This window comes from Oncorhynchus clarkii, chromosome 32 (genome assembly GCF_045791955.1).
Source record: "Oncorhynchus clarkii lewisi isolate Uvic-CL-2024 chromosome 32, UVic_Ocla_1.0, whole genome shotgun sequence".
In the NCBI taxonomy this organism is placed as follows: domain Eukaryota; kingdom Metazoa; phylum Chordata; class Actinopteri; order Salmoniformes; family Salmonidae; genus Oncorhynchus; species Oncorhynchus clarkii.
The window spans coordinates 12,986,082-12,999,364 of NC_092178.1; the positions used below are offsets into that span (position 1 = coordinate 12,986,082).

Consider the following 13,283-nt stretch of genomic DNA (forward strand, 5'->3'; position numbering starts at 1 on the left):
ACCGAGTAAATGTGCAGGGTACAGGCTAGTCAAGGTAATTTGTACATGTAGCTCGGGGTAAAGGGACTTTGCATAGATAATAAACAGAGAGTAGCAACAGGGTTAAAAACAATGTGGGGAGGGGTCAATGTAAATAGTCTATGTAGCCATCTGACTAATTGTTCAGCAGTCTTATGGCTTGGGGTTAGAAGCTGTTAAGGAGCCTTTTGGACCTAGACTTGAAGCTTGGCCCCAGTAATGTACTGGGCTGTACGCACTACCCTCTGTAGCGCCTTGCGGTCGGATGCCAAGCAGTTGCCATACCAGGTGATGATGCAACCGGTCAGGATGCTTTCAATGGTGCAGCTGTAGAATTTTCAGAGGTTCTGGGGACCCATGCCAAATCTAGCCAGTCTCCTGAGGGGGAAAAGGCGTTGTCGTGCCCTCTTCACGAGTTTGAACCATGATAGTTTGTTGGTGATGTGGACACAAAGGAACTTGAAAATCTCGACCCGCTCCACTACAGCGCCGTCGATGTTAATGGGGGCCTGTTCGCCCCTCCTTTCCTGTGTCCACGATCATCTCCTTTGTCTTCTCACATTGAGGGAGAGTTTGTTGTCCTGGCACCACACTGCCAAGTCTCTGACCTCCTCCCTGTAGGCTGTCTCATAATTGTCGGTGATCAGGCCTACCACCGTTGTGTCATCAGCAAACTTGATGATGGTGTTGGAGTCGTGCTTGGCCACATGGTCATGGGTGAACAGGGAGTACAGAAGGGTACTTAGCACGCACCCCTGAGGGGCCCCCGTGTTGAGGATCAACGTGGCAGATGTGTTGTTGCAGTTGCAGAGGGAGGTGTTTAGTTCCAGGGTCCTTAGCTTAGTGATGAGCTTTGTGGGCACTATGATGTTGAACGCTGAGCTGTAGTCAATGAATAACATTCTCACATAGGTGTTCCTTTTGTCCAGGTGAGAAAGGGCAGTGTGGAATGTGATTGAGATTGCGTCATCTGTGGATCTGTTTGGCGGTATGCGAATTGGAGTGGGTCTAGGGTTTCTGGGATAATGGTGTTGATGTGAGCCATTACCAGTCTTTCAGTTTCCAGGATGATGGTTTTGATGTAAGTCATGACCCGCCGTTCAAAGCACTTCATGACTACAGACGTGAGTGCTACTGGTCGGTAGTCATTTAGGCAGGTTACCTTAGTGTTCGTGGATACAGGGACCCGAGTGGTCTGCTTGAAATATGTAGGTATTATAGACTCAGTCAGGGAGAGGTTGAAACATGTTAGTGAAGACACTTGCCAGTTAGTTTGTGCATGCTCTGAGTACACGTCCTGGTAATCCACCTGGCCCTGCGGCCCTGTGAATGTTGACCTGTTTAAAATGCTATTGAAATGCTAGCAATAGTGTTGCTGCCGCAAAGGGAAATTGTGCCAATCATAGTGACAATGCTGTGACGTGTAATTTTCAACGACAATGATCTGAGGGTTATTGAGTCAGTGAGGGAAATTTGACTGTACTCCTTAGGTCCTTAACGAAATGTTCTGGCATCGAGCTAAATGGCTCTAACGTATCTTAATCTCTCTTTCTCTCTTTTTTGTCCTCTTCAACCTTCCCTCCATCTCATTCGCTTTTCCATTCGTCCTCATGGCCTGACATTTCTCCTCTCCCTCCCCCAATTTCCTTGTTTGTTTCCCTCTAAACTCAGCCCACAATTGAGGCATTCATTTAATAATTGTTTCCTCTCATTAGCGTTTTTAAAAATGATTTGTATGCCCCCTCTCTCTGCGCCCAGTATAACTCATCATCTGTTTTCTCCCTTCCACACAAATTGACCATAAATATCCAAGGGCTGGTGCAGTGTAGTGTAGCGTAGCGTAGCCTAGCGTTAGCTTAGCAGAGCGCGTTAGCTTTCCCTGGCTCTATCAATGAGGAGATGAAGCTAACACTAGCTCTGATGCGCACTAAAGTTAACGTGATGTTAACGTGACTCGTTGAGTGTCCTTGGGACAATTAGGAGGTGAGGAAGAAAAGGGCAGGGTCACTCGTTGGAACTGTTTATGGACGGGAAACTAGAACGTAACCCTGCATAGGACTGCAGCGGCCATGCTGCATTGGACTACAGTGGTTGTCTGATCTCTCATTTGTTAGCAATCCGTAGCCTTTAATAGAATGTATATGTGATGCATTCACTGGTTAAGTCCCTTTGAAGACCCCTATTACTGCTACACAAACCTGATTTATTATTCCACTTCAGGGTTAGTTGTGCTCCGATGTAGTTTGGCCGGTCAGTGACTGTTTCTGAGCTTGTGTAATAGGACCTTGGTGCAGAATAATGATTCAATGATTGGTTGTGGTAATGGTAAGATATCTCTAAAAGAGTCCAACGTTGAGTTGCTTGGTCTCAAAATGGAAATGGCTTTGTAGGCCTACAGGCAGGAGGGATTTGTAATGAGATTTGAAAGAGAAAATGTAGGCATGGAGAGAGGGAGAGCGAGAGAGAGGGAGGGAGAGAGAGAGAGAGAGAGAGAAACTTGATCGTATCTTGTGAGTGACCACCTGATCCCTGATAGCTCCTGGCTGGTTTAGAGACTCAAAGCCCACTGTTGCCTCATCAGAACCAAGAACAATTCTACTTTCTTTATAAATGACCTGTTCCTCTGGTACCCACTGACCTTTGGCCTGGACTTCACATGCTTGGCCTCGGCTTGCTGTCCGATGTTTATCGAATCATATATCAGTCTTCTAATTCATATATGTATTTATTAATTCATTCATCATTTTAATTGGATGTCTGTGAGTAACTGACTAGCTGTCTGTTGCTGGATGGTACATTGTTAATTCATTGCCTCTTTGTTTGCTTTTGTTTTGTTTGTTTTGTATGTTGTCTGGGCTTCATCATGCTTGGTGCTTCATGTTTTTCTGTCTTAGTTTGACTGTAGCCAGGCAGCAAGCAGAACCGAGGCCAGAAAACAGCAGAAAGGTAAACCCCTCTCACCCCCCTTCATCGCCCTTTAGTTGGTGCTCCTACCAGGGGTACACTGCTGGGGTGTCTGGCTGTGTGTTCTCTCCACTCCATGCCATAGTAGAGATCGCCAGAGACAGATAGATAGATGACCATAGATCTGTAGATCTACTAGTGTGTGACTGTGTTTAGAACAGTGATTTGTTGTATATGTACTGATAACCCCCGTCTCCTTTCCATCTGAACACTGTGTGGTTGCGTGATGCTTGTAGTACTCTCTGATGCTTGTAAGTCTCTGACCACTTCCTTTGTATATTTTCTTCTCTTTGTGAACTTTGATGTCACTTCCTGCTTGCATGATGGTGGAGGTGGTGATGGTTGGTTTCCCTTGTTGTTTTTCCTCATTGGATGTTGTTAGACCAATGAGATTTAAAAGCAGGATGACAGAAAGAGAGGAGCTGATGAGAGAGTGAGATGACAGAAAGAGAGAAGCTGATGAGAGGGAGAGAGAGATGACAGAGAGAGAGAAGCTGATGAGAGAGTGAGATGACAGAAAAAGAGAAGCTGATAAGAGAGAGAGAGATGACAGAAAGTCAGAAGCTGATGAGAGAAAGAGAGAGATGACAGCAAAGTGAGAAGCTGATGAGAGCGAGAGAGCTAGAGGGAGAGAGAGAGAGAGAGAGAAAGCTAGAGAGAGCTAGAGAGAGAGAGAGAGAGAGAGAGAGAGAGAGAGAGAGAGAGAGAGATAGAGAGACAGAGAGAAAGAGAGAGAGAGAGAGAGACAGAGATTATAAAATGGCACAGAGCGAAAGAAAGAGCAAAGGATACAGCGAAAGTAGAGATAGAGGTACGTGATAGATAGACTGATAGAGGGAAGGACAGGGGGATACAGGAGGGGGGATGTGAAGATGTTCTCCAAGATGTTCTCCAAGCCCTTCCCCCTCTCTCTCTGCCATGTCATTCCTCTCCTCTCTTTGCCCTCTCTCTCTCTCTGCCATGTCATTCCTCTCCTTTCTTTGACCTCTCTCTCTGCCATGTCATTCCTCTCCTCTCGTTGACCTTTCTCTCTGCCATGTCATTCCTCTCCTCTCTTTGAACTCTCTCTCTCTCTCTGCCATGTCATTCCGCTCCTCTCGTTGACCTCTCTCTCTCTCCCTCTCTCTCTGCCATGTCATTCCTCTCCTCTCGTTGACCTCTCTCTCTCTCCCTCCCTCTCTGCCATGTCATTCCTCTCCTCTCTTTGATCTATCTCTCTGCCATGTCATTCCTCTCCTCTCTTTGACCTCTCTCTCTCCCTCTCTCTCTGCCATGTCATTCCTCTCCTCTCGTTGACCTCTCTTTCTCTCCCTCTCTCTCTGCCATGTCATTCCTCTCCTCTCTTTGACCTCTCTCTCCCTCTCTCTCTCTGCCATGTCATTCCTCTCCTCTCGTTGACCTCTCTCTCTCTCTCTCTCTCTGCCATGTCATTCCTCTCCTCTCTTTGACCTCTCTCTCTCCCTCTCTCTCTGCCATGTCATTCCTCTCCTCTCGTTGACCTCTCTCTCTCCCTCTCTCTGCCATGTCATTCCTCTCCTCTCTCTGACCTCTCTCTCTCTCCCTCTCTCTCTGCCATGTCATTCCTCTCCTCTCGTTGACCTCTCTCTCTCCCTCTCCCTCCGCCATGTCATTCCTCTCCTCTCGTTGACCCCTCTCTCTCTCTCTCGCTCTCTCTCTCTCTCTGCCATGTCATTCCTCTCCTTTCTTTGACCTCTCTCTCTGCCATGTCATTCCTCTCCTCTCGTTGACCTTTCTCTCTGCCATGTCATTCCTCTCCTCTCTTTGAACTCTCTCTCTCTCTCTGCCATGTCATTCCTCTCCTCTCGTTGACCTCTCTCTCTCTCCCACTCTCTCTGCCATGTCATTCCTCTCCTCTCGTTGACCTCTCTCTCTCTCTCTCCCTCTCTCTCTGCCATGTCATTCCTCTCCTCTCTTTGATCTCTCTCTCTGCCATGTCATTCCTCTCCTCTCTTTGACCGCTCTCTCTCCCTCTCTCTCTGCCATGTCATTCCTCTCCTCTCGTTGACCTCTCTTTCTCTCCCTCTCTCTCTGCCATGTCATTCCTCTCCTGTCTTTGACCTCTCTCTCCCTCTCTCTCTCTGCCATGTCATTCCTCTCCTCTCGTTGACCTCTCTCTCTCTCTCTCTCTCTCTGCCATGTCATTCCTCTCCTCTAATTGACCTCTCTCTCCCTCTCTCTCTCTGCCATGTCATTCCTCTCCTCTCTTTGACCTCTCTCTCCCTCTCTCTCTCTGCCATATCATTCCTCTCCTCTCTTTGACCTCTCTCTCCCTCTCTCTCTGCCATGTCATTCCTCTCCTCATTGACCTCTCTCTCTCTCTGCCATGTCATTCCTCTCCTCTCTTTGACCTCTCTCTCTGCCATGTCATTCCTCTCCTCTCGTTCACCTCTCTCTCTCTCCCTCTCTCTCTGCCATGTCATTCCTCTCCTCTCTTTGACCTCTCTCTCTGCCATGTCATTCCTCTCCTCTCTTTGACCTCTCTCTCTCCCTCCCTCTCTGCCATGTCATTCCTCTCCTCTCGTTGACCTCTCTTTCTCTCCCTCTCTCTCTGCCATGTCATTCCTCTCCTCTCTTTGACCTCTCTCTCCCTCTCTCTCTCTGCCATGTCATTCCTCTCCTCTCGTTGACCTCTCTCTCCCTCTCTCTCTGCCATGTCATTCCTCTCCTCTCATTGACCTCTCTCTCTCTCTCTCTCTCTCTCTCTCTCTCTGCCATGTCATTCCTCTCCTCTCTTTGCCCTCTCTCTCTCTCTGCCATGTCATTCCTCTCCTCTCGTTGACCTCTCTCTCTGCCATGTCATTCCTCTCCTCTCTTTGACCTCTCTCTCCCTATCTCTGCCATGTCATTCCTCTCCTCTCTTTGACCTCTCTCTCTCCCTCTCTCTCTGCCATGTCATTCCTCTCCTCTCGTTGACCTCTCTCTCTCTCCCTCTCTCTCTGCCATGTCATTCCTCTCGTCTCGTTGACCTCTCTCTCTCTCTCTCTGCCATGTCATTCCTCTCCTCTCTTTGACCTCTCTCTCCATTGCCTTTGACCAGAACTACAATCCTTCTTCATTCTTATGATTAGATTAGCAGAGGCATAGCTTTTACATACTTATAACTGTCTGTGGTGTTTCACCTGTGCAGTGTGTTTGTCTGTTGTGTTTCACTGTACAGTGTGTGTCTGTTGTGTTTCACTGTGCAGTGTGTATGTGTCTGTGGTGTTTCACTGTGCAGTGTGTGTGTCTGTGGTGTTTCACTGTGCAGTGTGTGTCTGTTGTGTTTCACTGTGCAGTGTGTATGTGTCTGTGGTGTTTCACTGTGCAGTGTGTGTGTCTGTGGTGTTTCACTGTGCAGTGTGTGTCTGTTGTGTTTCACTGTGCAGTGTGTGTATGTGGTGTTTCACTGTGCAGTGTGTGTATGTGGTGTTTCACTGTGCAGTGTGTGTCTGTTGTGTTTCACTGTGCAGTGTGTATGTGTCTGTGGTGTTTCACTGTGCAGTGTTTGCGAGTGGGGGTGTTTGTATTTTCATATGATGTGCCATGAGAGAATGGGAGTGTGAGTGAGAGGATGAGAGGGAGAGGATAAGAGATAGAGGGAGAGGAAGAATGTGAGAGGATGAGTGTGAGAGGATGAGGATGAATGTGAGAGGGAGAGGATGAGTGTGAGAGGGAGAGGATGGGTGTGAGAGGGAGAGGATGGGTGTGAGAGGGAGAAGATGAGTGTGAGAGGGAGAAGATGAGTGTGAGAGGATGAGTGTGAGAGAGAGAGGATGAGTGGGAGAGGATGAATGTAATGGGAGAGGATGAGTGTGAGAGGGAGAGGGTGAGTGTGAGAGGGAGAGGATGAGCGGGAGAGAATGAATGTGAGAGGATGAGTGTGTGAGGGAGAACAACAGAAATGGGAGGATGTAAAGCTGAGAGGGAGATCAACAGAAATGGGAGGATATAAAGCTGTGAGGGAGAACAACAGAAATAGGAGGATATAAAGCTGTGAGGGAGAACAACAGAAATAGGAGGATGTAAAGCTGTGAGGGAGAACAACAGAAATAGGAGGATGTAAAGCTGTGAGGGAGAACAACAGAAAGGGGAGGATATAAAGCTGTGAGGGAGAACAACAGAAATAGGAGGATATAAAGCTGTGAGGGAGAACAACAGAAATAGGAGGATGTAAAGCTGTGAGGGAGAACAACAGAAATGGGAGGATGTAAAGCTGTGAGGGAGAACAACAGAAATAGGAGGATGTAAAGCTGTGAGGGAGAACAACAGAAATAGGAGGATGTAAAGCTGTGAGGGAGAACAACAGAAATAGGAGGATATAAAGCTGTGAGGGAGAACAACAGAAATAGGAGGATGTAAAGCTGTGAGGGAGAACAACAGAAATAGGAGGATGTAAAGCTGTGAGGGAGAACAACAGAAATAGGAGGATGTAAAGCTGTGAGGGAGAACAACAGAAATAGGAGGATGTAAAGCTGTGAGGGAGAACAACAGAAATAGGAGGATGTAAAGCTGTGAGGGAGAACAACAGAAATAGGAGGATGTAAAGCTGTGAGGGAGAACAACAGAAATAGGAGGATGTAAAGCTGTGAGGGAGAACAACAGAAATGGGAGGATGTAAAGCTGTGAGGGAGAACAACAGAAAGGGGAGGATATAAAGCTGTGAGGGAGAACAACAGAAATGGGAGGATGTAAAGCTGTGAGGGAGAACAACAGAAATAGGAAGATGTAAAGCTGTGAGGGAGAACAACAGAAATAGGAGGATGTAAAGCTGTGAGGGAGAACAACAGAAATAGGAGGATGTAAAGCTGTGAGGGAGAACAACAGAAATAGGAGGATGTAAAGCTGTGAGGGAGAACAACAGAAAGGGGAGGATATAAAGCTGTGAGGGAGAACAACAGAAATGGGAGGATGTAAAGCTGTGAGGGAGAACAACAGAAATGGGAGGATGTAAAGCTGTGAGGGAGAACAACAGAAAGGGGAGGATATAAAGCTGTGAGGGAGAACAACAGAAATGGGAGGATGTAAAGCTGTGAGGGAGAACAACAGAAAGGATAGGATATAAAGCTGGGAGCTTGCCCCTGGAGGTGGAAGAACAACATGGTTGTTGTTTCAGGGCAGGGCTGTCAGTGACTGTGATTTCCCTCTCTTCTCTCTTTCTTTCTGTCTTTCTCTCTCCTCCCTCCTCTTCTCTTTGTTCCCCTCCATCTTATCGCAACAGAGGGAAAGGCAATGGAGCGTTTCGTCTGCCGGAGGTGAAAATAACTCTTTGAGTGTAAGTAGAAGAGAAGTGGCAGGCAGAGAGAGAGAGAGGGAGAGAGAGGGAGAGAGAGGGAGAGAGAGGGAGAGAGAGGGAGAGGGAGAGAGGGAGAGAGGGAGAGAGAGAGAGAGGGAGAGAGAGAGAGAGAGAGAGAGAGAGAGAGAGAGAGAGAGAGAGAGAGAGAGAGAGAGAGAGAGAGAGATGGAGTAGAGGGAAGGTGTTAGAGCTAGACTGATGGAAGCAGAGAGAGAGGGCGATGGAGAGAGAAAACAGGAGAGCGTAGGCTAGGCACACACCAGCAGCACAATCGCGTTAGCATAAACTGCCGGGGATAAAGTTAGGCTTGACTGCAGCATTACCCAGATTTCTGCATTACAAAATGTTCCTTCGTTTAGCATGCAAATTGCCTCCCAGATTAAGCTTTTTGTATTCATTTTGCCAACTGTCAGCCCGAGACAACGCAGGGAGAATTATAATCAGGCTGATATTGCCTCCTGGTGGTCAGTGCTGTCACAACAGGCATGCTCACAACAGACTGTGTGAGTACCACTGAAGAAAAACACAGTGTTTGTGTCTGTGTGTGTGTGTGTGTGTGTGTGTGTGTTTTCTCAGATCAATGAGTAGACCTGGTTAGTATTTGATAAAGAGAGTGGTAGATGGGAAAGACAGAATGGAGAGACCGACGGAGGGTGAGCAAAAAAGAAATGGAAAGACAGGATGCGGAGAGAAAGAAAGGGAAGAGAGATGGGGACAGCGGGGGAGTGTTAAGGTGGGGCACGAACAGCATGACTCTGCTTATATTGGCCAATGTTCTTCAATCTCCGCCATCCGACACACATTGATATACACACACACACTGATACACACACACTGATACACACACACACACACACACACACACACACACACACACACACACACACACATGCTGATACACACACACACACAGATACACACACAAAGCAAGGGGCTGGGCCCACGGGTGTGTTACAGGGCCATTGATTTCATCCAAATTAACTGGGATACGCATCCAGACACACACAATTCACTGTCATCAGAGGGGGTAGGAGGAAGAGGACCAGGAGTTTCCAGCCATTGAATCCATTTAGATCGATTTGGGGGAGGTGCTTTTCAAAATGTCCACCTCAGGTGGTCGTTGGCAATAGAAATAACAACATACTACATCAGAGATGGTATAGAAGCAAGAGACTCTCCCTTGTGATATGTGTTGAATACTGTGGTGGTGGGATCCAGAATGAACCTACATTACTGGTAACGGTACCCCCTGTATATAGCCTTGTTATTGTTATTTTATTGTGTTACTTTTTTTCTTACTTTAGTTTATTTTATTATATATATTTATTTGTTTTGCAAATATTTTTCTTACTTATTTATACATTTTTTTTATCTGCATTGTTGGTTAAAGGCTTGTAAGTAAGCTTTCACGGTAAGTATTCAGCGTATGTGAAGAAAATATTTGATTTGATTTGACATTATAGTCATTTTAAAGACATCCAACCAACTCTTACCACGAAGAAATCACCTACAGTGGGTTATCTTCCTTCCCTCTAATATCTTTGCTACAGAAGAATGGGGTGATGAAGGAAAACTTCAAAAATGACTAATTTGCAGAAAGGAGTTGGAGCACTGAACACAAAAAGCATAGATTGATTTATTTTAGCTCACTCTAATGCATTATACAGGATGAGAACAGGTGACTGACGTTTCCACATAAGGCTGACTTCTTCCTTTTGATTGACCTAACAATGATTTTCGTCATTGTTGTTGAGCACCCCTCCTTCCTTTTGTCTGCTGATGCGTGATGGCCCACCGGAACTACAGAGTTCTGTGTGATGAAGCAATAAGAGTCATTTAATTGGACATTCCAAATGGTTCACCCCAGGATTCTCTGACTCTGGTCCAACATCATATCATTATGGGGTATTGTGATGTCATTATGGGGTATTGGGTGTAGATGGGTGAAAAAACTAAATCTATTTAATTAATTTTGAATTTAGGCTGTAACACAACAAAATGTGGAATAGGTCAAGGGGTATGAATACTTTGTGAAGGCTCTGTAGCTACTGGCTTGCTGAGTGGGAAGGGTTTTGATCCAGCCCTGCAGCAACACACCTGATGCAGCTAATTAGGGGACTTTGATTAGTTGAATATTCCAATTAGGTGTGTCACTGTAGGGCTTGAACAAAAGCCTGCACACCTAGTCATTTTCCAGGAGAGTTGGAGAGAACCTTGGTCCAGGTCCATCCATTTAGCCACTGTTGCACTCATAGAAATGGAAGCATTCTAGATTCTAGAATAGTTAGATAGGTAGGTAGGTAAGTAGGTAGGTAGGTAGGTAGGTAGGTAGGTAGGTAGGTAGGTAGGTAGGTAGGTAGGTAATATTTATATGGTTTCACCCACCATGGAACACGACCATGAAATATGTAGCTCTGTTCATTGCAATTCTATGCTTTAATAAAAGTGATTGTGTGTATTTCTGGGCAAATGATTGTCCACACATATCACTATGCCTCATGGCTACCTACCCTTGCATCTGTAAATATCTGATACTTAATGTTCCCTCCGCTTCAGTTTAAGTTGATCCCATAACATTTTCCAAATATGAAAGGACCACCGGCAGACCGCATGCAGTGATCACAGTGAGAACCAGGGCAGATCAGTCCATTACCGTCAACACTGATTGGGAAATATTGGAGAGGATAGCAGGGGAGAAAGCAGGTAGCTTTGACTTAAAAAAACAAAGAGAAAAGTAAGGTAATACGTTGTTTTATGAAATGGAGATTGTAATGCTAACAATGAGCTCATGCTAGCAGAGTGTCTGTGTTCAGTTTGTGATGTTAGCATTCATGTGGTGTGTTCAGTTTGTGATGTTAGCATTCATGTGGTGTGTTCAGTTTGTGATGTTAGCATTCATGTGGTGTGTTCAGTTTGTGATGTTAGCATTCATGTGGTGTGTTCAGTTTGTGATGTTAGCATTCATGTGGTGTGTTCAGTTTGTGATGTTAGCATTCATGTGGTGTGTTCAGTTTGTGATGTTAGCATTCATGTGGTGTGTTCAGTTTGTGATGTTAGCATTCATGTGGTGTGTTCAGTGCTTTTTCTTAAGTAAGGTTTATTATCTAGTTTGATCCATTGACAAGAACTGGTTTATACCAGTCTGTAACTAGCCTTGCAAAGTTGCCATACCTAGACACACAGATGAGGTGTGTTGCTTTGATACACCATTAATGTGCCTCTGTGTCAAGAGTCAACACACACACATAATGATGCACTGTATGGAGGGTTGAAGGGTAGGTTTTGCATTCGGCCTTAGTTATTAGCAATCAGCTTGTTCAGAAGAATCCCCATGAATTGATAAACAGCCAGTCCCCTGGGTGGGTTTATCCTGTGGCACAAACTGTAGGATCAGCTTCACCATTAGGGGTTAACATGCAAAAATGACCTTAGATCAGTGGCTAAGGGCAACTCCATTTCTCTCCAGGAAGCCACAGATATAACATCAGTTAACCCAAATCCTAACTTTAACCATAAAGGATACATATATCAAAACTGACCTTAGATCAGAAATGTCACCCTGCTCAATTGTTTATTATTAATAATAATAATAATAAATAAGCATTCATTTTATTTGTAGAGCAATTTTCCTTATACACAGAAATCAAAAAGATCTGATGCTCTTTGTCTCCTGTGTGTTTGACCTCCGACCCTGTGCAGGACAAGTCGACCCCGACCCAAGACGACCAGCACTCCTGGGACAGCTTCAAGACCATGACCCCTGAGCTATCCATCGTGCCGGGGGAGCACAAGGACAGGATGGAGCTGCACAACAAGAACACCTGGGACTCCTCGTCTGCCAACACACCTGACACGTCTGAGGGGGACTTCCAGACCGAAGTGTGATGAGACAGAGAAACACACATACACACACATACAGAAACACAAACAAACACAATGAAACACACACACACACATACAGAAACGCACACACACACAATGAAACACACACACACACACACACACACATACAGAGACACACACACACACATACAGAAACACACACACACACATACAGAAACACACACACACACACATACAGAAACACACACACACACACATACAGAAACACAAACAAACACAATGAAACACACACACACACATACAGAAACACACACACACACACAATGAAACACACACACACACATACAGAAACACACACACACACATACAGAAACACACACACACACACACACATACAGAAACACAAACAAACACAATGAAACACACACACACACATACAGAAACGTACACACACACAATGAAACACACACACACACATACAGAAACACACACACACATACAGAAACACACACACACACATACAGAAACACAAACAAACACAATGAAACACACACACACACACACATACAGAAACACACACACACACACAATGAAACACACACACACACATACAGAAACACACACACACACACACACACACATACAGAAACACACACACACACACAATGAAACACACACACACACACATACAGAAACACACACACACACACACATACAGAAACACACACACACACACACACACACACACACATACAGAAACACACACACACACACATACAGAAACACACACACACAATGAAACACACACACACACATACATAAACACACACACACACACACATACAGAAACACACACACACATACAGAAACACACACACACACACATACAGAAACACACACACACACACATACAGAAACACACACACACACAATGAAACACACACACACACATACAGAAACACACACACACACACATACAGAAACACACACACACACACACATACAGAAACACACACACACACACAAAGAAACACACACACACACATACAGAAACACACACACACACACACAATGAAACACTCACACACATTAAGAAACACACACACACACATGCAGAAACACACACAGATACAGAAACACACACATACACACACATGCAGAAACA

General features: G+C 45.4%; 1 protein-coding gene across 1 annotated transcript in view; it reads left to right on the top strand.

Moving 5' to 3' along the window:
• The window catches only part of LOC139391896 (adhesion G protein-coupled receptor B2-like), a 253,496-nt gene extending 241,284 nt beyond the window's left edge, over positions 1 to 12,212 (top strand). The window contains exons 32-33 of the mRNA XM_071139514.1: positions 8,201 to 8,254; positions 11,975 to 12,212. Coding sequence (XP_070995615.1) covers positions 8,201 to 8,254; positions 11,975 to 12,160 — 240 coding nt within the window. The 3' untranslated portion in view covers positions 12,161 to 12,212. The remainder of the gene's footprint in view (positions 1 to 8,200; positions 8,255 to 11,974) is intronic.
• The last annotated feature ends 1,071 nt before the right edge of the window (positions 12,213 to 13,283 follow it).